Here is a 26,601-nt window from a genome sequence, read left to right on the forward strand (position 1 = left end):
ATAATTCTTTTTGGCATTTTGCCTTGTTGATTCTCAATAAAATTTCTAATAAAATATTGAGATCAATCATGGTATTATGAGAATTTAAAATGTTTACAAAGATAGCCTATCAAGGATGGAACTTAATTAAAAGAAATTGTTTCCTTAGTGTCTATTTGTTTGCTTTATAGGCTAAATGTGTTTAGGGCTTATTTTTATTTAATAAACTGAACTGAGTTGAATTGAATTGTTTATGAGAGAAGGAAATTAGGAACTAATCAATTGAAATTAAACTAAAGAGAACAAAAGGTTTACCCTCCAACACTATTAAGGGCATGTTCTGTTCAACTTATTTTCAATTCAGTTTCCAATTTTCTTCTCTCATAAAATATTCAATTCAGTTCATCTTAGTTCAATAAATCAGAACATGCCCTTACTCCCTTTGTGTTTTAATAAGGGTCTGAAGTTCAATTCAGTTCAGTTCAGTTCCTAATTTCATTCTCTCATAAAATATTCAATCCAGTTCAGTTCAGTTCAGTAAATCAGAATAGGGCCCTAAGTGTAACACTTTGACCGCACACGCATGTTGAGCCACAATTTTTACCATGTATCTACTTATATGTTAGTAAAATCATAGGAAAATTGATAATTAAAGTATACAATATGACAAATCTAACAAAGTATTACACATAAAAATTTTTTTTTTTAATTTTTTTTCTTTTGAAAGGGTAAGATAAACTAAAACATTAGAAAGCCCTCCTCACGAGGAAATTCCTAATATAATATTTTTTATTGAAGTATTAGTATATTAATCAAGTAATAATCACTTAATAAATAGTAAAAAAAATCAAAGTGAAATACTTATTAAAACACGGAGAGAGCAGACATAATTTAATCTTGAATTTTGAATATCATCCTTCAAAATTTGAAGCCACTAAACTAGTTAGTATTTACGAGAGCATAGTTTAATACTTTAACAAGTTTTTGGCCCGGGCGATGCCCTGATTCATTTTTTGTATATAAAAAAAATTATAATAAATTAAAGTGAAATTTATTGGTAGTTTTATAATTTTACAATTTTTTTTTGATAAATATTACTTGTAACTTTTGTACTTCATATTAGTTTGTTTTATTTGTTAAAGGAATTTTTATCTATCATTAAAAATTTCATCAAGGTAAACACATGTTGTGGTTTTGAAATTGCTATGTATTTTTGTGTTGCATATTTTAAATATATAAAACCTATATGAATTATGGATGGGTAAATGAAAGAATGAGATTATATTGAAGGATATACTTCGTATATAAGTTTAATTAAAAATTTAGACTTTATGAACATAAATTTTTGTGAGGAAACATTGATGATCGTTTTTAATACAACATGACCCCATATTATTTATCAAGTCATGACGACACGTGACAAGAATAACACGTGACATGATTACAAATTCCTGCCATGAGTTTTAATATAGATATATAGATATAGATGTACTACCTTCGTTACCGGTTATGTGCAACGAGTAGACATTTTCCCTCTCTGCTTTATGTCAAATCATTGCACATAACCTGTAACGGAGGTAGCATTAAAGTTTAGTAATTTTTTATTTTATTTTTATGCAATTAAAGTTTAGTAAATTTAGTGGTGTGCATAGTAAAAACTCAAAATAACTTAATCATGGGCTTTTTATATAAAAGATCGATACAAATCATGCTCATGGCCCGGTGACACGGTATGTACTATGTAGAATTGCACGGCCCAGTTCGTGCGGTCGTGCCTAGCTGTAGTAAATCAAAGTGAAATATGGAAAGAGTTGACATAATTCAATCTTGAATTTTGAAAATCATCCATTCATCTTTCTGAATTTGAACCAGCTAAACTAGTTAATTTACGAGATCAAAGTTTAATACTTTAACTAGTGTGTGGCCCGGGTGATATCGGGTTGCTAGTTTGTACTTGTTTAATTTGCTAATCAAATTCGACTATTTAGATAATAAGACTTGTTGGTTTCGAGTTTAGATTTTGCTATAAACATTTTTTAGTTGTCAAACTCAATCATTACGTAATGGAAATAAATAGTATAATATAGGACACAAATTAACTTATCAAAGATAACTATAATTTTGTTGGATGAAAAAACACAATTAATAAATGACTAAGATGATAAGACTCTTAACTTAAGACTTGTTGGTCTTGAGTTCAAATCTTATTATAAGATTTTTTAGATGCGAACTTAATTGAAAAAGATCGATACAAATCATGCTCATGGCCCGGTGACACGGTATGTGGACTTGCACGGCCCAGTTCGTGCGGTTGTGTGTAGCTCTTAACGACATTATGATTTTTTTCTATACTGTAAACGAAGAGAAGATCTTGTTGAAAATAGGCGCCAAATAATCGAACAAGCTTTTTCCTAGTTTTCAACTCTCTGACAGAGTTAAGAGAAAGAGGGTGGAAGAAAGAGAGAGAACTTTTCTGGGTGTTTAGTTTTGATGCTTAATCATGGACTATGACCTGCGCTATTATACACAGCTGTTACAGTCCTACAATGGCCGCCAAAACTCCATTAATCAAGTTAAGCAGATTCATCTCCTATTCCTCAAAAGGGGTATTCTTAATTCCGTTTTAAGTATCGGAAATCGTCTTATTCAGGTTTATGCAAATTGTGGTATTATGAGGGATGCAGCTAAGGTGTTCGATGAAATGCCCCAAAGAAACTGCTTCTCATGGAACACCCTTATTGAGGGGTTTATGAAGTCAGGGAACATAAATAAGTCATTAGAGGTTTTCAATGCTATGCCTTTTAGGGATGATTTTTCATGGAATGTTGTTATTTCTGGGTGTGTGAAATCGGGCGAATTGGGTTTAGCTAGGATGGTTTTTAATGAGATGCCTAGAAAGAATGGTATTGCTTGGAATTCGATGCTTCATGGGTATGCTCGTCGTGGGTGTCTTCCAGAAGCTTTGAGGTTGTTTAAAGATATGAACTTTGATGGTGCTGAATCAGGGAAGAGAGATCCTTTTGTATTGGCAACAATGGTTGGTGCTTGTACTGATATGATGGCTCTTGGTTGTGGGAAGCAAATTCATGCTAGGATCATTATTGATGGAGTGGAATTCGATACGGTTTTAGGAAGCTCTATTGTTAATTTGTATAGCAAGTGTGGTGAATTAGACAATGCTAAACATGTCTTTAAGTTGACAAAAGAAGCTGATGACTTTTCACTTTCTGCTTTGATTACAGGATATGCAAATGTGGGTAAAATGGATGATGCTAGAAGAACTTTTGACAGTATAGCTAATCCTTGTGTCGTGGTTTGGAATTCGTTGATTTCTGGTTATGTTGCTAATGATCAACCTATAGAGGCCTTGGCTTTATTTAACATGATGAGGAATAAGGACTATAAGCCAGACTGCTCTACTTTTGCTAATGTTTTGAATGCTTGCTCGAGTATTGGTGGTGCTCATGAATATGGTAGACAATTACACAATCATGCTTGCAAAGTTGGGGTCTCTACGGATGTTGTTGTTGCTTGTTCCCTTATTGATATGTATTCCAAGTGCGGAAATCCAAGTAAAGCTTGTAAATTCTTTGATGAGCTTGAACATCATGATACTGTCCTTCTTAATTCTATGATCAATGTCTACTGTAACTGTGGAAGATTGCAAGATGCCAAGCAGATCTTTGACAGTATGCAAGATAAATCCTTGATCTCTTGGAATTCAATGTTAGTAGCTTTTAGTCATAATAGTTGTCCCCTTTCAGCTCTAGATCTTTTCTGTAAGATGAATACGCTTGAAGTTCGAATGGACAAATACAGTTTTGCAAGTGTGATCAGCTCCTGTGCTAGCATCAGTTCACTTAGATTTGGTGAGCAGGTTTTTGCAAGAACTATTGTTGTTGGCTTAGAAGCTGACTTGATTGTCTGTACCTCACTCATTGATTTCTATTGCAAGTGTGGTTTCATTAACTTGGGTCGGAAGTTATTTGATGAAATGGTCAAATTTGATGAAGCTTCTTGGAATTCAATGTTAACGGGCTATGCTACAAATGGTCAAGGAATGGAGGTTTTAGATTTGTTTGCTTCCATGAAACATGCTGGAGTTCAGCCAAATGTTGTTACTTTTACTGTACTTCTATCTGCTTGCAGTCACTGTGGATTGATTGAGGAGGCCAGGAAGTGGTTTTATATGATGAAATCTGAATATAAAATAGAACCTGAATATGAGCATTACTCATGCATGGTTGATCTATTGGCTCGAGCCGGTTGTCTTGAAGAGGCAATAGCTCTAATTAGACAAATGCCATTTAACGCAGATGCTAGTATGCTGTCTTCAATTCTGAGAAGGTGTGTGGCCCATGGTAACAAGAATCTGGGCAGAGAGGTTGCAGAGCTAATGATTCATCTTGATCCTGAAAATTCAAGTGCTTATGTGCAACTATCTGGAATATTTGCTACTTCAGGTGACTGGGATGGATCTACAGAAGTTAGAAATATAATGAGGACTAGATGCACTGAAAAGATTCCCGGTATTAGTTGGTGATGTGCCTGTATAAAGTCATGTAAGTGTTATCAACTGCCTCCAATGACCCCTTGATTGAGATACAACTTAGTTACTGACTAGTTTCACAGGCATCTTAGAGCTTTGGACGAATATCTATGTTTTACAGGAATCTAGAATATTTGATTGTTCGAATTAGTGAATTATAAATAGATGTAACTTAGCAGCAGCAGTGGCAGGTATACTGTGCTGGAAGCCTGTGTATACCTCACTGAAATAATTTACAGAGTAATGGATAATTTTTTGTCGCTGTCATTCTCTGCACATATGATGATTCTTGTTTGAGAGTATGTGTATGCAAATAAACATGAAGGTGAACAAACATCACGATTGGCCAGTGGCCATCTTGTTCATCTCATCGTTTTTTACTTCTGTGGATATATATGGATACACTAATGAATTTCATAGATTCATCCAGGTTTCGAAAAGATGAGGTGAACATTGGAGAGAAATGATTTGGCTAGAACAAACACAGTAGCCTTGAGGAAAGGTCCAAGGTATAACTTCTTCAGCTGGTTGTGATGATGATTTCATAATGGCCTGTGGCTGGAACCGGCTGTAATACATATTAATTGCTTCTCTCAGTTTGGGAAATTTAATCCAATTGAGGTATTTCCTTCTTTTTCTTCCTCTAATTTTTCATTTTATCTTGGTTAAATGTTCAAGTTTCTTATGTGCCTTGATGAAACATGAACAGAAATTATGTACTGTGTTCTGCTATCATGAGTAGCTAAAGTCACTGGGATATCATTTTTAAAAAAAAATGTGGGTGTAATATGAATACGCAATCTTTCAGAAGGTCTCCCCCCCCCCCCCTTTTTTTTTGTTTTTTTTGGCAATGATCTTTTAGAGACAGTCATTGTTGTGTATCCGTGAATGATTGTTGCTTTCTGAGATTGCTATTCCTTGATGGTTACTTCAATTTTCATAATTTAATTTTTTCCCTAGAAGAGTTATCTTTGTTTGTTTTGGAACTTTTAAGAAATATATGTAGTGGATAGAGTTTATCTATGCAACTTAATATGGTATAAAGAAAAACAGCAGAAAGTCTAGACACCTTCAGAAATTTTAAACTTAGAATATTGCATGATTAATGATCCATTGTGCATGAGTCTGGTCTCCATTCCTTCACCCATCTTTGGAGTTGCGAACAGTTAGAGGTTGATGCCCTGAACTTTACCATGATCTCATAAAAGTGTGTTTGTTGCAGGAAATTCTTGGTACTTGGAGACTTGGAGAGCTTGTAGTTTCCTTGAATCATTCTGTCACTACTTGTTGGTCTGGTAGATTAGTAACAGCAAAGACAGCCAAGGTAACTACTATTGTTATTGTCACTGAACTATAAGAAAAGAAGATTCATGTCTTGATTTCGCAAATGCGTCTACTGCGATTGCAGTTACAGTATGATGGGGTTTGCTACTCCTCCCTTAACCTGCTTTTATGAATGTACAAATCATCTAGTAGCTCTTTTGGGTCTAGTGACAAGATGAATTGAGAATGCTGGTCATTCCGTGTTGCACTCCTTCCATTTTGTCTAGGATTTTCAGTTTACTGTTATAGACACCTAGATAGGCTTATCTACAATTTCCTCTTCTTCACCTTAAATATTTAGACTTGCTGCTTATCAGCTTATTGGTGATAGAAAAACAAAGAAATCTAGCCCTAACCTATTTTATCAGCATCTATGACTACCCATATTATCATCTTGTGTCTTGTAACTCAAAGAAGTCTCATTTTTGTTCCTTATTATTAGATGGTCTTGGCCTGATGGCCTCTCGGGTGACACGACCTCACCCAATTTATGGATGAGACACACACCAAGTCACCCCTCAATTAAAATAACAAATTTCCCTCGGTAATATAAAAAGTCCCTCAACAATCCAAGTCATCCTTTCAGCGACATAAAGAAGTCAATCTTACGTGGTATAATAAGTCACCCTTCAGCCATAACAAGGCACCCCAAGACTAGTACTTGTGACTTTTGTGAGACTGGTCTCAAATAAGCTTTTGTGCTATACTAAATAATGCATTACTGTATTAAGAGTTTTGTGTCAAAAAAAGAAAAAAAAAAAAAAACCTATATGTAAGAGTTTGATGAGGCCAAATTTGACCTTCTGAAAGAATTTCTATCTTAGTTTTATACACATAGTCTTTATAATTGGTTCCTGTAAAATATTTGACTTATTCTATACAAATATAGTCCTGAATAAGCATGATAAGGAAATCTAACATAAAGTAATTGTAGATGTTGTGAATGATAAGGATTGGATGGTTGACGTAGTTATAATAAATGAGATTGAATGAAAATATGCCACACATTGAAGATGATTCCTTTGTCAATTGTCAAATCTGCTGCTGTACTATTACACATCATCCTACTGATGACACTGAGTTGATTTAACGGTAATACACAGACTGAAGTATCACGCTCTCAAATATCATGATCCCAATACCTCCCCTTCTCCCAATCAAACTAAAACAGAAAAAGAGAGAATTTCACCATTTTTGCTCTAAAATCCCTGATATCTCTTCTTGTCAATTATCTTGTGATGTTAGGTTCAATTATAATTTGCCATATATCAATTTCAAATAATGTTATTTTTCTATGTGTCTAGTTTTTTTAGGGATAATATGTCATAAGTTGACGATTTTAGTAACTATATTAATCATATTATCTTATTATTTCTATTATCAGTAATTTTAAACACCTAAAATTAGAGCATACTGAGACTAGAAATCAATACGGAGTATCTTACAATCAAAAACCTTTCCCTTGTCATGGTCCCCACACTAATCTGATTTTTAGGGAAAGAAACAAAACCATTAATTGGCTGTTTCAAATAAATAGATACCAGAATTCCCTTGTTTACCTTAACATATTGGTATTAAATCTGATTGTTGTTTCATGAACCCCCACACATACCTTATCGTACTAAGCTACTAATTTATTAACACGTTGTAGCTAAAATATTTCCAGGATCATTCACTTATGAATCTGATTATCAATATAAGATGATTGGCTTTTCATAACTAACGTGATGCCAATTTGCTTAAGGGGGAGATTTCCATTCAATTATTGATGATAAGCTATGTTTAATATATGTCAAGTTGTTCCAGCTTCATCTTGTAATTAGTAGGTGAACTTAATATTTAATTTTACTTCTTTTTCCATTATTTTACAACACTATGATCAGTTTAATATAAGAGATTAGTTGAATCTGTACACATCTGGTGTTCCCTGCCAGGCACGTGCATGACATGCGCAATATGCACCAATGGGAACATCGTTTATTTAGGTACTTCTAAGTCCATGTAATAATTTTCCCTCTCCTTTGACTTTGCTTGTGGTGGATGTTCATTTGGTGGTGGTTGTGACGATGATTGAGGGTTTCTGTTTTTTTGTTTATATAGGTATTCTATCTCATATTAGAGTTAGGGATGTGTCCAAAAGTTGACATGAATAGAATATACAGATCAGATAAGATAAACTGTAAAGCTACCAGCAGTACATCTTATTTCAAACATATTTGAGAGGAGCTTAGGCCAATTGATTGAAGACAATTTGTGGCTTCTCCAACTAATGAAATGACTTCGTCTGCACAAACAGCAACAGTTAGAAGATAAGCTATGTGGGGCCCTCTTACTCTACATAATGGACTATGATTAGACATTATTTTAATGATTCCTTCATCATAATGCATTCTTAATATAAGATTATACCTTATATTAAATTAGTTTAAGAATTGCATTTGCCTCAACTTAGAACTTCTAACGTTCCTTGTTTTCTAATATAAAAGACCCCACTTCTGAGTAACATTCTTATACTTCCATTTCTGCTGCTTCTCCCTCTACTGTTTCATCTTGCTGTTGTGCTTCTCTTTTCTGATCTAGTAAAGAATCAATGGCAGCCATAAATAGCTCCTTTTCACCACATATTGTAATTCACCAATCTGCTTCTTCTCTCAAACAGCCTGTTTTTGGAATGGTGAGGCTTAGGAAATCTATGCTTCCTGTCAAGAGAGCAACCAAGCTGCAAATTAGATCCTCCGTAAAAGATCAGGTTCGATTTGCATTTCTTTCTCCTTTTGCTTCTTTCTCATTTATCCTTTCACTACTTGATCCGTTGTTTATAGCATATATGATTTGATACATTATTTGACTGGTACTACAGGTTTTTGAAGATCATTCAACAGGTATAATTTGCTATAAAGATGACAGAGGGGAGATTATATGCGAAGGTTTAGATGAGGGTCCTCGTATACATTTGCAGTATCCTCCAACACTTGTACCAGTAAGGTAAGTTCATCTTTCTTAGCAATCTGTGAAAATTTCAAGTTTGCGTTATTATCTTATCTGACGGATGAAATTATACAGGGATGATGACGGTATCCTAGATCGTCTTCAGCAGAGATGGCTTCAGATTATGGATGGAGAAACTGCAAACTCTAGCGACCTGCTTAAAAAGTCTTGCAATGGATTCAATACGCTGCATTGAAAAAATGCAAAACAACACTAAATAATCACTGTATAAATGTTTTCTTAATTAAGACCTGTTAGTTTTCTCTCTTTTACTTTGCGACATAAAAATAGACCTTATGTTAAGCTGAAAGGACTTGGTCATGTAATTCCTACTTTTACAGGATGTAAATGAAGACTCCTACACCATGTAATTCAATATATATGATCATTAAAATGGATCATTGTTTTAATAACATTTTCAGATCAAAAATCATTCAGACATCTCCAGATCTAATCTTCAACAGGGTCTATACTAAATACATTTGTATTTTACACCAGAAGATGGAATATAACTCTGTATGTCTTTGTTTCTAATTTAGGAATAATATATGGTAAAATTAACTAAACAGAACTTTCCTCAGGGTCAAACCAAGGATTTGAAGAAGATTATCTTTGACAGTTGAGGAAGGGATGAATCAGTCTTCTTTGCCATTTCAGATCTTTATAACAAGCTGTAGTTCCTGCATGTGTATACTTAGTACAAGCCTCCCTAATTGCTACCACTCTACCTTAGAAAGTAGAAAGTTCTGATTGCAGAACAGGTTGGAGCCATTATTTTGTGTCAACATCGCATTTACATGATCAGTTCATTTGGTAATCTGGATTCTATCTTCAATATCATGTATGGAGATCAACCCAACAACATTGTTCGACTTTACCTCCCGTGAGGTTGAGGTTCCGCTACTAACTTCCAGAGCCATTTCAGGATTAATTAAGTGCAAGTTCCTTTCTTTTTCAAGTACAAGAATGGCAAGACTGGAACCCCTCCCATCTTCCACCTGAATGACAGCAAGATCAAGAATTTTGGATTAAGGTCCTGCACTCCTGTGACCTCCTTCCGAAAGGTTGATGTCGCGAATTTCGAAGTTATCCCATCATCTTTCACTGAATAAGAAGGGGCAGGTGTTTTTGTGAAAGACGCCAGACAATGTTAAGCGGTGGTTCAACTATTTGGGTTTCTGCATTTAGTTAATTTTATCTGTATCTACTAACTTCCTTCCAAAAGGGATTGGAAAAGAAAGCATCAATGGAACAAAAAGATGGAATATAAGCATCTTCACAATCCCTTTTAGACCGATTTGTAGGCTGTGGGCCAAAATATGCAACCAATAAAAGTGCGTATACACTCAGGAATACATTCAAAAAATTGATCTTGTGAAACTCTTCTATACACTGTACCAAAAAAATGTAGCAGTTCAATTACAGCTTGTAAATGTTGTAATGCTAAGGCACCTGAAGAAAGGGGACGAAAAAATAACCATATACAGCATTCAAGAAATGGGATTAGCTAACAAATATATACCCCCCACATGAGACATTCAAAACCTTCAGTTTGCCTGCCTTTTTCATGCATCTTTTTTCATTAATGATATGATCTCTTGTTTTCTAAGATCCAAGATGACTAATCAAATTTCACTAACCAAAAAATGAGACACCGGAAAAATAGGTGGATCATGTTAACCAAAAGGTATGGAAGACATTTAGCCTCAAAGTTACCTGTTTAGACCTAGAACATTTCGATTCACAGACTTCAATATATTCACGGTCATGATTCATGACCCACCTTGATCATTTTCGTCACAAAGGTTGCTTTGCAATTGGCTTGATATATTAGTTGGAGGGGACCAAGTATCAGGAACCATGAGAAAATATGTAGTCATGGCCTTACGGAACCTTTTCTTATACTGCTTGGGCGAAATTACTGTTGGAGATACATTCTTGGGACCGCCGAGGATTCCAGAAGCTTTCACCCATGTTTCCAAATGTTTATCCCAGGTATATTGTCTCATAAAATCAATGATCCCAAGAACTAGTTCATGCTTCTCTTTGTCAACTCCAACCAGCAAGGAATAATCCATTACGTCAACAGACTGCATCAGCAGCAACAAAATAGTGAATAGCATATAAATGCAAAATTTCAATGATTAACAAAAGTTATAGCCTTCATTTGGTTTGCAAACCAAGTCCGAAGGAAGTAACAATGACAAAGATTACCATCCCACACTAGTACAAACTAACTAATCATTCGGCAAGTCAACAAGGAACCATTCACTAGCACACTCTTCCTCCTCAGTTACACAAGGAGCTTCAAGGATCATAAAAAAAATCAAACATAGTAGAATATCCTTCCTTTGTGAAGCTTGAAATTCCTTCTTTTTCATCAATAAAAATAAGACTTAAACCTAGTTTGTAATTATGCTATTGTGAGTCTGCGATTTGACAAGTGCCAGAGCACATGTTTTAACTTCTGTGTTACATGACTCTGAAAATTGTTTATATCCAATATAGAGGATCAAGTGCCCAATCACATTGGTGGATCAAGGTGCAAAATGAGGAATTCAAGTAAGACGGACAGAAAGGTATAAATGTAGCGCAGGAAAGTTTTTTCAAAAAAGACAGGACAGATTCACAGAGAATTTTAAGGTATAATAACAAAAAATTCACTGTATTATTTCGGCACACATCTTATTTCCTAGCCTTCCCTGCACTTAAAACCTCCTTAGCATTAACTCATAAGTAATATTAGCTCTATCTGAAAAATATGAATGTACTTAAAGATCAGAACTTTGAATGTAAAGCCATCAACTATGCATCTAAAATTTCAAGTGTTATGCCTGTAAGAAACCTTATTTTAAAGAAGGAAATCTGGTTAACTTACAGCAAGAAAAGAAGTGTCATTCCACACTGCCCTCTCCAATAAGCGCTTTGCCTTGTTGCCAACAAAAATTGGGGAGGTAGGCATTGCTTCAATAAGATTTTGATCTAAAAGGACCTTATTACTACCACTGGAATCTGGATTGTATCGTGATCTTGAGGAGCCTTTCAGGTCATAAAGCTTTGTGACATTTCTTCTATACAAAAGATTCTCCATGACCAAAACATCCATCTTTAATTCCTTGCCTCCTTTAAGATTCTTTGTGGTAACCTACAATAGATAGCCAACAGATGAATAAGTAACAACACTATACAATGTAGCTTTACAGCTTAAACCATGCATACGCACAGCAATAAATATACTACGTACAAGAACAATTGCGGGCCACCTCTATGTATTAAAGGAAAAAATTGAATCATAAAGAAACGAACAATACTAAGCTCACTACAGCTTAGAAAAGATAATCCAGATACACTTAGAAAAATATACTAAGCAACCAAGGCAGAGGCTAATCATTAATATAATCTAGCAAGAAAAAGATCTTATGAATCATCAACATTCATTAAAAATCTGCAGAGAAAGAAAAAATGTCCAATCAGAGCAGATGTTGGATACTATTACTACATAAGGACAAAAGGTTCTAAATACATTATTCCCAAGTACTATATAGTCTGCTCAAACATATATAATGTAATCAGCAAACTTAAAGCGTCAAAAATACCTGATAGATGCCCAAAATTTTAGCTAGGCATGTTGGGCTCTTTGTGTCTATAGCTTCCATAAGATACTTAAAGTACTCAGGAGCAAATGTGATAAATGATTCAAGCTCCGTTTTCGTAACCTGTTTAATGATAAACCTGTCATCCAAAGTTTTAGCGAAAAAGACATTGCTTTTACCACCCTGGGCCCCCCATTTTTTACAGCGACTTAGTGATCTAACATAATCAAGCTCAGATGGACAGCAAATTTTCCTCAAGGCATCAAAGTGCTTTGCATAGTAACAAGTGACAGTATATTTCACTTTATCAACAGGGCCATCAACAGTAAAAGCAACTCTTATGTGCAATGACTTTGTGTACAAAAGTGGGTCTGACATGAAGGAGTTGCGTGCACCCGATGTAGATAAGATGCTATCATCTATTGAAAGACTTCTATTTGATTCGTTCAAAGAGTCATTAGGTGAAACAGATTGATGAAAGCTGGCTGATTCTGCCGCTGGCATCGAAGATGCAGACTCAATATCTTTCGGTTTTTCCCCATCATCAGATAATTGAGTGTGATAATCCTTTGAGATCAATGCATAAGAAATTATGCTGGTTGGCTCATCGTCATAAATTGGAATAACAGGGTCATTTGAACCTTCAGGCAGAAGCCACTTAGCCCCACCTTGCAGCCCCAAATCCCGAGCTGATGATATGTAAGTCGAATTACTAAACTTTTGAGTATTCCCAAGAAAGTTCTTATTTACAGATTGATAAATACTGAGAAAAGGCATTCCCAACCAGCTTATGGTGTCTTCAGCACTATCTGAGCCTTTCGAGTTTGTAGATGCCCCTGGTGAAGAAGATGATGTTGCCTTGGCAACACCCTTCTCTTCAACTCGACTCTCCAACGCCAACCTCTCCGCCACAACAGCCAATGAAGAATCCACCGAAATCGACCCCATCAATGGCAAGCTGTTTTCTTTAGTCCCAACCCCTGGATGAGTTTTACCAGTCCAAGCAGCATCAAGCCGGTTAAGGGTATCTATAAACTGACTGTCAGATGCTGCCCTTCGAACAGTTGATCCACACTCCAAAGGATCAGGCGGTTCATAATTTCCAGTGCTAGGACTGCTAGCAGAGAGGAAATCTTGTCCTACAAAGTTTTTAGTATGATCTGGACTAGCTTTAGAGTGAAAAGCAGTCTCCAGTGGTTTCACAATATTCACAGTTGCATCTTCCAGATTGGAACTCTTAATAACTTTTTGGTCTGCAGGAAGGGCTTCACCACTGGCAGCATTAACAAGGCGCTGATCCCATATGTAAGACCGGAAGAGCAGCTGCATCCTTAATCTATTAATTTCCAGGATATCATGAGAAGGATGACCCTTTTTCATCTCCCTGTTAGACAATCTCTGACGCATTTCCTGCAAAAATTAATATAATCATCTGACTAATTATTATTATTATTATTATTATTATTATTATTATTATTATTATTATTATTATTATTATTATTATTACTGTTACTGTTACTGTTACTGTTACTGTTACTATTACTATTACTATTACTATTACTATTACTATTATTATTATTATTATTATTATTATTACTACTACCTCTATTATTATATATTCCACCACAGAAACATAAACGCATTGGAGTTTAGCTATTATCAAAGCACATCCTTAGATACTAATGTGGTACAATTAACCACAATACAATGGTACTAATAGAACAAAACACAAGCACACAGCCTACGCAGAAGATATCTCATCTACTCATTGTATGAATGCAAGATTATAAACTCAAAGAGTGTTGACAAATAGATGATGAGAGTTCCTTAAATTAAATATTTATTATTTCTTTTGCCACTCTTTAAATGTCGATCACATGAGAGGACATACAATTTTGGTGACATTTCAGAGGAATCTGCAAATAATTCCACAAAAAGACCAAATGCAAATAATGCTGGATATATTACCTCAAATCCAGTCATCTCATTTTGCAGAAGTCCTTCAAGTGTTGCAATTCTTGATTCAGAGCAATCTATACCAGCACCCAATCCACCATATGTTTTATCCGCTATTTGCCTAACGGCATTGCGAACCTCATAAAACAAGAGATCTGCTCGTTCAAGAACCTAAAGCAAAGACACTTCAATGCACAATGAAAAATGAAATTGTGGGACAGAATCTTTGAAATATCATCAACAGCCATACCTCATCTGCTTCTTTCTGTATCCAGTCCTGAATCTCATAGTTAAAATCAACTTTAGCAGGTGGAACGTATACAGAATAAACATCAATTGATGCATAACGGAAACAAGCAACCATCTTCCCACACCTACGCAAAATGTAAGAATGTAGGTTGCATTGTTAATTTGCTAAAGGAAAATAATGTCAATAAGATGGAGAAAGGTTGCTAGAAGAAACAATGGGAAGCAATAAATTTTCACAGGTACAGATAATAAAAGGGAAAATTATATTCAGATAGATACCAGGATACGATCCTGGGGCCTGCCAGTGTGCGTGACTGCACGTGGAACACAAAGTATTGCCATTCTGACTAGATTGCAGATGTTGTCCTAAATCTATTTATCTGGGAGGCGACTTAGAATATAGCTAGGCAATAAATATGGGGGCTTCCATGGTTCAACCACCCCCCCTCCCTGCTGGCCCAGGTTTTCTAACCTGGTATTCTCAACAACACATGAAATTGGAACTAAGTTTCTAGGAGACAAAATGGAACCAATATCATGCTATGAACCAGACAGGAGTCACACAAATGTCAAAAAAATAAAAAAAAAAACCCACAAACAACCCAAACATGAATGAGCCCTATCCGAACTAAGTCAACCAAAATCAATCAGATAGATGATTGGATCTTCTTAAAGTTACTCAGCAATAGACCAAAATATGATCTGAAGATTAAAAAACAGCCAAACAAAACCCAACCCAAATCAACATTTCATTGACTCATCCTAACCCAAATTAAATAAACACCAGCTACACCCAATTTGACTAACCTATGTGCTAGGTCTCTTCAATCCAATAGCACGATGAGCAAAGAGCCCAGAAAATTATGCATACGACAATATTATAAGCTGGTATGGAAACTCTATATAAGCAGCATCTCATACAAGAAAGAGACAAGTAGACAGATATTAGTTGTTGCAATTATAACATACCCATAAAATCGAAGACAGTCCCTGTGTAAAGAGTGACCACAACTAGCAACCCTGCTTGCTGCAGCATGATTTGAAAAGCTTAGTTCCAAAAATTTCCCAAATGATAACCCCCACGCAGCATCTGACATCACAACTCTTCGAGTTGCAGGAGGGAAACCATCAATCCTTGGACAGCGCAGACACCTGTGCCACATCCATATCTTTCCTTCCCTTTCTCCAGTCAAAAGAATCTCTGACAACTTTTTAACTGATATTGTGAGTGTGCCTTGCCGATGGGTGTAACAATGAACATGGGCATCAGCAGGCATGTCACAGGAGCGGCACCTGTAGTTCTAAAGTCATCAGGAGAAAGTAATATCAGATTATGCCATCAAGTCGCCACAAAGATACTCCCTCAGTGTTTAAATAAGTGTTACAGTTTGACCAAACACACATGCCGAGACATGACTTTGACCATTATTTTATCTAATTATATGTTAGTAAATATAGCAAAATTGATATTATGAAAGTATACATTATAATAAATCCAACAATGTAGTATACAATAACATTTGTTTTTTATATATTAGTAAATTAACCAAGTCAAAACCATTATGTGAATAGTGAAAAAGTCAAACTGTAACACTTATTAAAACACGGAGCGAGTATATGTGCATGCAAACAAATGCAATATTACCTGATCAAATAAGTGATCTTGCAAAAACCGGCCTAAAGGTTTATCGAAACTACCATAGTATTTGATCCTAAACAGGTGAGACCTTTCACACACTGTCCCCTTCCACACACATCTTGATGATAAGGAAACTAAGATGCTCTGAATGTCAGATGATGTCGGAGGGAACTCCTGTTTCGAAGAACCAGGCTCGGTCTGGGCAATACTTATAGCATCTTGTTGGCAAGAGACAGACTTGGAACCTGATGTTTCATTTAAGCCAGTCATATTGTTCGAATTACATTCATCCTCAGCAACAGATTTAATCTCCTTCGACCCTAGTGAGCCAGAATTCACTTCTTTAGGGTGAACATGTGACACTTCACCACAAATAACTGCAGAAGCATCTTGATCTATAAAGTCTCCTGCATGCTTTTCCTTGACAGATGCTGATAGAGAAGCAACCTCACCACACCAAAGCTCTGAGCTAGAGACATTGATTGAAGGCTTACAAGTGATATTAGTGGCACTGCCACAGATAAGAGAGGATCCAGAATTTTGAATAGTGGTGTTTAAAGGTAAAGACAATGTTTTTGTCAATTCTGTATTTTGCACAGTAGTACCACCTAGAAAGGCAGTGGTAATAGCATTCAATATTTGGGGATCTCCAAAGTTTTCTTGCTTCTCATGTACAGGAATTGCAAAACCAGGTACCATTGAGATAGACCGATCGATACTTAAGGATTTATTTGGAAGTGCTACATTTAATGATTCGTTAAACAAATGCTCAGGCAAGGAAGCTCCTTCATCCGCAAGAAAAGATGTCTCCAGAGCCAAGTGATATGCAGCAAAAACTCCATATTGCACTACATGCTTCACCTTTTTCAGCTCATCTCTATCTGCACCTCTAAGTAAAATCTAAAACATGAACCAATAAAAATATTTAAGTAAATGACATTCCAAAAATCATCTACTTATGTTTCTGCATAAGAATATATATAAAGAATAAATTGGTAAAAAAAAATTAGCCACAAGCAAGTTAAAATGTCTTCCAACCTATAGTCATATCAACATAAAGCAGACAAATCTACAGGGCAAAAGTTCCATGTACAGCACAAGTTCACCAAAAATTCCCATCTGTACACTTCTATGATGAAACTTGGGACAGACTTCTTGAGATATTAAGAAAATAAATTTTCATAGCTTTTTCGTTAACAAATGAAATACTACTATAATGTTACATAAAAAGGTTCTCTGATTCAAGAATCATATAGGAAGGCTTAGAAGAATAGGCCATACTAATCATAGTATAAGAGAATTTTGCTGTCTCTCAGTCCAAATCATGTATGAAGATGAAATCAGATTAGGGACACCGTTATACCACATCCACCACCAACAAATACACTAAAAGTCAGTGGGTATAGCTACAAAATCGATAAGTAGACCAAGAGAAAATTTCTTGTTCACAGACAATGATAAAGAGTAACAAGATGATAGTGCTACTTCATTTTTAGCTGTATTCATTTAATTCAGAGCTATAGTCCTCACTAATTTCTAATGAATATAACTAAAAAGGAACCTGGTGTAGCTTTGGACATTGGTCATTGGATAGTTCTGTATCCCATCAACAATTTGACCCACACTGAATACTAAAATACATTGGAGTTTAAGAAACTTTCTAATCTCCAAACAATTGGTAGGTCATTGCATCAGTTTTTTCAACAAACAAAAAATTAAATCTCTGTCATTGCAAGCAAGACAACTCCAAGATGAAAATGCTATAATCCAAGGCTCAAAGTTTCATGCTAAAAAGAAAATGTTTTGGGCTGCTATTCCAGCATACTAGAGTTAAGTCAAAAGGTATAGTATAGCAGCCGTATATCAGGACTTACTGTGAAACCAAGTGGCTTTGGACAATCTTCAAAGTACATCAATGTCTTCATCAATTTTTTTCCAGCTTGACCAGCAGAGCCATAATCTTCAAAACACTTCTCTACATGAAAAAGGTCGCAATATCCCATCTTTTGTCCAGAAAGATGGTCAATTGAGGGAACAATTTGAGCTCCTGTGCAGCGTGCTATACGCTCAAGAAGTGGTTTCTTCATATTGAGAGCAAGAGAAATGTCCTTTTCAAGAATGTATTCTTGTGCTTGTCGAGAAACTGACTTCTCTACCAACAACACGTTAATGTGCTGAGCTTCAATCTTTGCAACTGCCATCTTCAAATGATCCATTTCCTGATGAAAAAATATATAAAAAATTAAAAGGTGGTCGGAGAAAATCAGCAATCAAAGTATCTCATTTGCCATTTAAGTAACACATTCCAGGTTACCCTGACACAAAAGCAGAAAAGATTTTCAAAACCTGCTGCAGAAGAGTATCAATACTTGAGAATAAGTTGGAAACCCGCTGATATTCCAGAGCTCCACATAGGATCATGAGACGAGGCTTCTCGATTCTTGTTGCCATCCGACGATGTGCAACATTCTTTTTACACACAATTCCTTTGACAACCATACTAAGAGCAACAATACCAAAATTCTGCATCAAGAAGTGATCAAAAAGAAAAAGAAGGATAGAAAAAAGCAGAAGTCCGACGATCTTAAGGAGATATATTCCACAAAGATATGCATCTTCTTTCATTAAGCTGATAAAAGTGCTTACCTCTCTGAGCGACATCCACTGGCTATGCATTTCACCTTTACATAACCTCCAGGATCCATCCCCCCACCTCTGCTCGTGTCAGGTTTCAGTAGTGTAGCAACCTCCCAGGAAAGACCAGTAATAATTTCAAGCCAACTCTCTTTGTTGTCGTCATCAGTAACTGGAATGTTCTCAACCTGCAGAAGTTGAGATACCAGAGCCCTAAAATGTCCATCAACTACATTCTTCATAATATTACTCTGCTCTTCAACAGAGCTTTCCTTTTCATGATACTCATCACTACCGAAACTGCTAGATGTGTGCAGATGTCTCCACCCTCCAGAAGCATCTGCATCATCATCATCATCAAATAAACAAGAAATTCTATCATCCTCTTCATTCTCAGGTTCAGGCGGAAGCCAAAGAAGTCCATTGTTCTCAAAATCAACAGGCTCAGTGTTAACATCCTCAACAGCGCAAAGAGATGAAGATGCTTCACATTCATCACCAAAATCATTATCTTCTTTCTTCTTATGTTGGTGTACACCATCATCTTGCACATCATAGCTGCCCTGAAAAGCGGAACAACTCAAGCCTTTGGTGTCACAATAACCCATTTCAGGAACCTGATCATGTGACTCATAAGCATTTTGCATCGCATTGATTTCCAATGTACCATAATAGCCATTAGCCTGTGAACAACTAGTTGATTTGGAATCCATATCATAAACACCAAAGACATCATCATCATCATCATCATCACTCCTATTAACCAAAAATTAATCAACACATCAACCACTATATCTCCAAGGTTTTGCATCATAATGTTGATAGTGTTAAACAATGCAACAGAGTAAGAACATCATCATTCATGGGGAAGAAGCATTAGCAGCATAAAAATGAATAAATAAATATGAGGGGGAGAGAGAGAGAGAGAGAGAGAGAGAGAAAGAGAGAGAGAGAGAGAGATCAAATTTCTATTCAGAAATTCAAAAGAAATGAGTAATATGTAGTGTAGCTCTATTAATACTTTTAAAGGTGCTAATGATTATTTTAGAGCCCTGTAAATCTGAAAAGCAAGTCAAAATACTGATATATGACGTCTCAAATCCCAGACAAGAAAATCTTAAAGAGGCAGACAAAAGTTGCTTGAAAGAAATGAAGCTAATAACAGAATACAATTTCCTCAAAAAAAAAAAAAAAAAAACAGCATGCATAGTAGAACTTGAAAACAGCACAAATTTACAGCAACAGCCGCTTACTATTGCGGAAGGAATCCTTTATAAAGAGCAATAAGGAGTAAAGGAAAGTGGACAACAAATTTAATAGGCAACACCAGCAATGAGACAAAAAAAAAGGGTTCAAGATGAAAATTTGTATAAACTAATCAACTGCAAACATTATGGAGCTTCTTCAGCCAGAAAGGAGAAGGGATTGAACCTGTTTGTACCCGATCCACATTGATTAACAGATGAATCATCTGCATAGGGGGCAGTGAAAGTGCTCCTTCCTGATCCCTCAGTGCCCAGGACATCTACAGACAGATCCATCAAAGCTGATTGATATGGACTGTGAGAAAAACACTCAGAAGACTGTTCACAGATACCAACTGACATTGAACAAATAGAAACATTGCTACCATAAGCAGATTCACTAGAAGTTGAACTGGCATCACTAGCTGCTGAGAGTGAATGATCTATATCGTGAGACCCATAAGGGCCACGACCAACATTAGCTAAACGCTGCTCCTCTTGCCTGAAACAATAATTACACGCCCGAACCTTCTCCCATTCACCTAGCAAATTACTGGGATCAACACTACGAGCTGGAACTGAATTTTCTGTACATTTTCCACAAAAGATTCGACCACAAAGCCGACAATGGTGTCTACGATTGAATATTGTAAACTGGGCATCACACTCATAGCATACCCTACAGCTATGGTCAGGCATCCAAAAGGACCTTGACACATTAGCAGAGTTGCTCTGCCACGGGAGCCATGCCTTCAGAATACCAAGTAGATCAAAGTCTTTCTTGTTTGATTCCTCCATCTACTGACAATCCTCCTTCCCCACTCATTGTGCAATGCTCATTTGAATGCAAAATGACCAAATGGTCACCTCACATCAAAAGGGCAACACCTTCAAGTGGGGTTGGAGGAATGAACTCCAATTCGCCTAAAATCTAATTAATCCAACAAAATAGTCCAGGAAACAATTCAAACATCCCATACACAAGCAACAATGCCAACATTAAGCAATGCCCAAACCATGCTATCGAAAGAATCAAATGCCAAATCCCAATTACAGAAGTAGGTCTAGAATGCACCACCAAGCCAACACTGTTATCTCCTCCCAAGATCGCGAACCAAAGTAAAACCCGAATCAGAACAAACTCGAATGCAGATTCTTTACCAGTATCAGTTCAAACTTCTACAACCTGTGAACACAATTAGAGTCCCACAACTTCAATTTACTAACACATCCAAAAAAAAAAAAAAAAAACTCCCCCAAATCCTTGATCTCTTTTTCTTCGTGTGCTCTTTCAATCTCAATCTCCAAAATATGTACCCAGATGCTTGAACAATGTAGCTATAATCAAACTCATTAATAAGCACTACCCACAATCAAATTGAACACAAAAACCCTAAAATTCTCAAACATGCAGAAATTAGAGCTTATAAAAACAACACCCACATACCCAGAAAATATAAGTTCATATAAACGCGCTTACTTACAACATGCAATCAAAATTCCAATCTGTCATCAATCACTTCTTAACACGGAATTCATTAGATAAAAATCCCAACTTTTTAAAAAATCCAAAAAAAAAAACCACTCACGCAATATAATGATTGATTAAAAAATTCTCAGATAATTGCCTAATAAATTAAAATTCACGTCATCAATCAAATACAAACACAAAAAATTGGCCTTTCTTCAATATAAAATTCGAAAATGTATAATTACAGAATAAAATAAAGAATTATAAAATGGGAAAATCATATGATTATGTATACCTTGATTAAGATGTAAACAATGATCGCCGCCTTCCCAAATTAGCTCATTTTCTTCTCCTCAAATTGCATGATCAGCCCACTTAATTATTTACAGAAAATAAAAATTATAAGAAGGTGTGAATTTCAAGGAATTTGACGGCCAGCTATGAATTAGCAAATTCAATTCCACCCATTACGTAATTTTCGGATCAAATTCGAGATTAATGAGTATTAATTTAATTATTTACTTGTAACTTAATTATAAAAAAACCTGTTTTTATAAATGTTTGGCTTTCCCTCTTCTTTCTTCTTCTGTTCGATGTATTACAGCCTTACAGGCTGCATCGATTTTCAAATTGTTTTTCGATTTTGTTTTTTTCTGTTTTTTTTTTCTTTTTCTTTTTTTTTTTGTTTTTTTTTGAAGAATTTGTTTTTTTTTTTCTGTTAAGAGAGAAATTGAGAGACCGTGAGAGCGAATGAAAAAAGAGTGTGCAAATAGCAATTGTTCAGACTTTTCTACTTTTAAACATGTCTTTTAAAACGGTATTTTTCTTGCCCGTTACCAAACTAACCTTGCCAAATATTACTATCGGCCAAACTTGATAATTCTAACAAATTGAAATTTGTTTATGCTCAACCTAAATTACTTTTAGATTAACTTAGTAAACTTGCCAAAATATTTATTACAACAAGATTAAACTTAGTTTATTTAAGGAATTTTTTTAATTATCTAAATTTATTACAAACCAAGTTTAAACTTTCTAGTTTAAAAGGGAAGAAAAGGTAGGTAGTGTGATTTTTTTTTTAAAAGGTAACATGAAGAATCCTGCCAGGTCGGAATTTCTCAAGGGTCAACTCGTTATTTTGATCCAGATTAGCAAATTAGACAATTTGAGAGAGAGTAGAGTGAGGTGAGGGCTAGAATTTTGTGTTGTCCAGCAATGTTTATTTCAATATGAAACGAATTTGTAGAGAGCATCAACATATATCAAGTTGGCTTAGACTTGTTTCCATTTGCCAAACTACACACTGTGTCAAATAACTGAAGCTTAATAGACAAAGGTTAGGGGATAAATGCTTAGATCTATCTTGAAAAGGAGAAGAATAATAGACACAAATGTTTGAGGTAAAGGTGGAAAACGATTTATGAGTGTACTAGTACATCATTTTTCAGAACTACCATACTATACATAGATTAATTGTTGCCAACCTAGAATAATTTCCCTGAGTTTATATTGTATGTCAAAATACAATTAAGCTATTAAGAAAATAGCGAATAAATTATAAATAAACACACTATTTACAATTCCTCCTATATTTTAATCTCATAATCTTCTTCTAGACAGTATGATAACTAGATGCTGTAAAAGGCACGAGAATTAGATCTTGTGAAAAGTGTAATACTAGTATTCGATATCAAATTCATTAACTACTAACCATATAATCTTTGACTACAAAAAAGACAGCAGGAAGCCTGCTAACATCTCTTCTAGTAGTATAAATCAAAGTCAATGGACAATAGTTGAAACAACCCAGTAGTCAAGTCAGCTAATACAATTTGTCCGTCAAGTCAAGTAGTACAAATCGCTATTAGATATCAAATCACATCTCATTGCTATAGGGCCATAGCGTATTCGGTCGTGTTCCTCAAAACCGATCCCATCTTCGGAATGCATCAATAGATTCTATCTATATATTCAATAGAAGCCATAAGAGTTATGGTTAATATAAAAACCACATACTATAAGTCTAAAAAATTAAGAGGTTTATGGTATAATCCAAAGGGAAAGAGAGAGAACTAAATAAAAGCATCAATAAATCATTAAAATGCATGTGAATATCCGATCATCTATATGGGTTCCTGTCATCTTCTAATGCAACAGCCAGCCAATCATAAACCAGATAAAACATAAACAAAAGACTTAGATCTAGATTCAGCTATTAACCACATGCAAGAACATTATGTTTTATGTTAGAAGAATATCTAATCATCCCTCCTATTTGCTACAAGAAATATTAAATTAACTGACTCTAATTTAATTGAAGCTAGACTAGCAGTATCTACATCAGTAAATCACACAAAATATGATTTCTACATCAGTAAATCACGAAAGCTGATTTCGGACTCATCAGAGTACTACAAGGTAGTTATAATGTTCTGCATATTCAAAGCTTTGGAAGAGTCATCACAAGAGCATTGATAAATCAAAGGAGATGCCTAGAAAAAGATGCAGCCTGGCAAGGGGTCATAAAATGCATCCACATTATTTACATTTTGGTGTGAGGATTGAACCTTAGTAAACTTAGGTAACAAGACTTTGAACACAACAATAACAGACTCAAATCTATACATGAAGGAATTGAAAGAGCACAAAATTGTCCAGTGTAGCTATGGGACTCACAGTTCGCCATTCTTACCATTGTTATTGCCTCTAACAAGACTAACACCTAAGGACAGGACATATGTATTATATACACATTCGTTGCACTCGCAATCACAGAGTAGCTACTTAATACTGTACTTATCTGCCTAAGTTTGGGCTCCTTTCACATCTCTGACAGAGTTCAGAAGGTATTCATGTATTCCAGATCAGAAATATCTTGATTCCATTTTGCAACCTTAATCCTTCAACAGCAAATAGAAATATAGAACATAACTCCTTCAAACAACCCCATAGTATAGCTTCAGAATTAAACACCAGAACTAACTCACTAAGGGCAGTCAAGCACAGCAATCTCGCATAAGCAAAACACATATTTAGCAAGCAACCTGGCAAGGGGTCAAAAAATGCAACAGCCTTGTTTACATCTTGGTGTGACTATAACCCAGTAAACTGAGGTACAAAGATTTATCTTTACATATCCATTGTTCATGTGTTGAAACTGCAAATCAAGGAGCTTTAAGACGAGAACGTAAGAGAATTGAAACAGTCAAACATAGTGCAGCGGAATTATGAGATTCACACTTCGTCATCATCACTATTGGGCATAGGCATTGGCCTAATGCCTCTAACAAGACTAACACATAAGGAACAATAAGAGAGACCATTCGTATGCATCGTTGCACTTGCAATCACAAAGTATCTGCCTAAATATGAATTCTTTTCACATCTTTGACAGGTAATTGCACATATTGTAGATCAGAAACCTCTTAATTCCAATAAATTTCGACCTTAATCATCAAAGTGGAAAATGCAAATAACATAATCAGCAGTTCATAATAGCACATATACATAAAGCTAAACCATAGTAAAACTTCAGAACTACGAGCAGTCGGGTACTGCAATCTCACATAAGCAGAACACATTTTCAGCTCAGCAGCTCAGTATAACAATATCACATAAAACAACATCATAATCAAACTTCAAAGCTAAACACCAAACAAACAACGATACGAGCACTGCAATCTCTCCCTGTCTCCCCTTCCCTCCCTATCACATTATCACTACAATGCTACATTCATGTTTCAACAGAGAAAACAAGAACAATCTTTTTAAAATACTTGCAGCTGAAATACAAATCATGCAAACATGAACATGTCCAACTCAATAACATCAACAGATCAAACTCAGGTTTTCGAGCACTAATGTAGTCCATCAAAAATTGTATTTTGGGTTTTCAAGCTCAAAATCATATAACCCTCTCTGTTTATCATCAAACCCAGATTAAAAACATTCATCAGAAATTCTAAACTGGAATTTTCAGTTCAATTTTTTTTTTTTCCCTAAAAAAAAGGGTTGAATTAATCATTCTAATGAAAAAAAAATATAGAGCAACATCAATCTTGTCAAGTTGAAACTATCACAAGCAAGAGCTGGTTTATGCTCCAAATTTCAATTTAAGCAGCTGTATAACTTACTAATTTTGGCAGTTCTTAAGCCAATTAGCTCGGCCAGCTGCTAATCTAATTATTTTACAATTTAAATCAAAAAAAACAACCCCCAATTTCCAGAAAAATCAAAATGCAAAAAAATTAAACAGCAATCATAGATTAACGATTATAGATAGCAATTAAAAACAAACGATCATGTATAACAGTTGGAATTCAACAATTGAAAATAGCAATTTGGAGATAATTGCGAATTCAAAACTGACCAATTTCATTTCAAACATGACTTTTCCCCAAATGAAGGAGTAGGGTTTTAATCAGTGAGAATTTTTGTGTAATTTAGGGTTTTTGATTGATTGCTACTCGTAGATGGATGACAACTCCAGAAAAATGGGCTTTTCGTTATTCAGCTCATGTTATGGGCCTTTATTATATTGGGCCATTATTTTATTGGGCCTTTACTGCATGACCCTACGAAACCGCTATAGGACTATAATCTGTTTGGCAATGAGCGTTTTGGAGCAATAGGTCTGTGGTAGACCCTGGTCCATCTAAAATAGGTGGACCACTAGCCCAAATACCACAATCCATCATCACAAACACATTACAAATAAAGCAGCCCAACCTCTCCTTTCTTTCTTTCCACTCCAACAACACTCTGACATAATAAATTCTGAACTTATAGCCATCAACACAAACATTACGAAAAATTCTCGTTTCGCTCTCCTCTGAAAATTCAAGCATAGCCATGGATGAAAAGCAAGAAAACAATGCAGAAAGATAAATAAAATTTCTGAACTTATACTTTGTTTAAATTTCTTTGAATTTGCAATTACTCGTTCGTAGTTGTTATAATTTGTTAAAATTTCATTC

At 35.4% G+C, this 26,601-nt stretch overlaps 2 protein-coding genes across 5 annotated transcripts; one reads left to right on the forward strand and one right to left on the reverse strand.

The window, feature by feature from the left end:
• The first annotated feature begins 2,235 nt into the window (after positions 1–2,235).
• LOC110726709 (putative pentatricopeptide repeat-containing protein At1g77010, mitochondrial) lies at positions 2,236–9,286 on the forward strand. 2 transcript variants are annotated; one of them, XM_021906184.1, is made up of 5 exons: positions 2,236–4,541; positions 4,949–5,149; positions 5,751–8,600; positions 8,712–8,836; positions 8,915–9,286. In XM_021906184.1, exon 1 carries the CDS (start codon positions 2,480–2,482, stop codon positions 4,520–4,522), a length of 2,043 nt encoding a protein of 680 aa, XP_021761876.1. In that variant the 5' UTR covers positions 2,236–2,479; the 3' UTR covers positions 4,523–4,541; positions 4,949–5,149; positions 5,751–8,600; positions 8,712–8,836; positions 8,915–9,286. The 2 variants fall into 2 exon arrangements, with proteins under 2 accessions (XP_021761876.1, XP_021761875.1); XM_021906183.1 differs by having other exon boundaries at positions 4,959–5,149.
• An 873-nt stretch (positions 9,287–10,159) lies between these two features.
• On the reverse strand, positions 10,160–22,603 carry LOC110726708 (1-phosphatidylinositol-3-phosphate 5-kinase FAB1B-like). Of its 3 annotated transcripts, none has more exons than XR_002512395.1 (13): positions 21,921–22,603; positions 20,342–21,340; positions 18,923–19,666; positions 18,623–18,776; positions 18,151–18,495; positions 16,283–17,176; positions 15,607–15,938; positions 14,639–14,762; positions 14,401–14,559; positions 12,436–13,842; positions 11,718–11,984; positions 10,556–10,929; positions 10,160–10,231 (listed from the first exon to the last, which is right to left on the reverse strand). XR_002512395.1 is itself a non-coding variant. In XM_021906182.1 (13 exons), the coding sequence occupies exons 3-13, from the start codon at positions 20,950–20,952 to the stop codon at positions 10,612–10,614; spliced, it is 5,355 nt and encodes a 1,784-aa protein (XP_021761874.1). In that variant the 5' UTR covers positions 20,953–21,340; positions 21,921–21,999; positions 22,171–22,603; the 3' UTR covers positions 10,160–10,611. The 3 variants fall into 3 exon arrangements, 2 of the variants coding, with proteins under 2 accessions (XP_021761874.1, XP_021761873.1); XM_021906182.1 differs by having other exon boundaries at positions 10,160–10,929; positions 21,921–21,999; positions 22,171–22,603; XM_021906181.1 differs by having other exon boundaries at positions 10,160–10,929.
• Positions 22,604–26,601: the final 3,998 nt, after the last annotated feature.

The sequence above is a fragment of the Chenopodium quinoa genome, unplaced genomic scaffold (genome assembly GCF_001683475.1).
Source record: "Chenopodium quinoa cultivar QQ74 unplaced genomic scaffold, ASM168347v1, whole genome shotgun sequence".
Classification (NCBI taxonomy): Eukaryota; Viridiplantae; Streptophyta; class Magnoliopsida; order Caryophyllales; family Amaranthaceae; genus Chenopodium; species Chenopodium quinoa.

Excerpts from the sequence above, each read along its gene's own strand:
- LOC110726708 (XM_021906182.1), bottom strand. The coding sequence starts at position 20,952 with ATGGAGGAATCAAACAAGAAAGACTTTGATCTACTTGGTATTCTGAAG. Across the intron at positions 18,496-18,622 it reads TTGATACTCTTCTGCAGCAG|GAAATGGATCATTTGAAGAT; the intron begins GTTTTGAAAATC and ends TTTTTTCATCAG. Across the intron at positions 11,985-12,435 it reads AAATTTTGGGCATCTATCAG|GTTACCACAAAGAATCTTAA; the intron begins GTATTTTTGACG and ends TATCTATTGTAG.
- LOC110726709 (XM_021906184.1), top strand. The coding sequence starts at position 2,480 with ATGGACTATGACCTGCGCTATTATACACAGCTGTTACAGTCCTACAAT.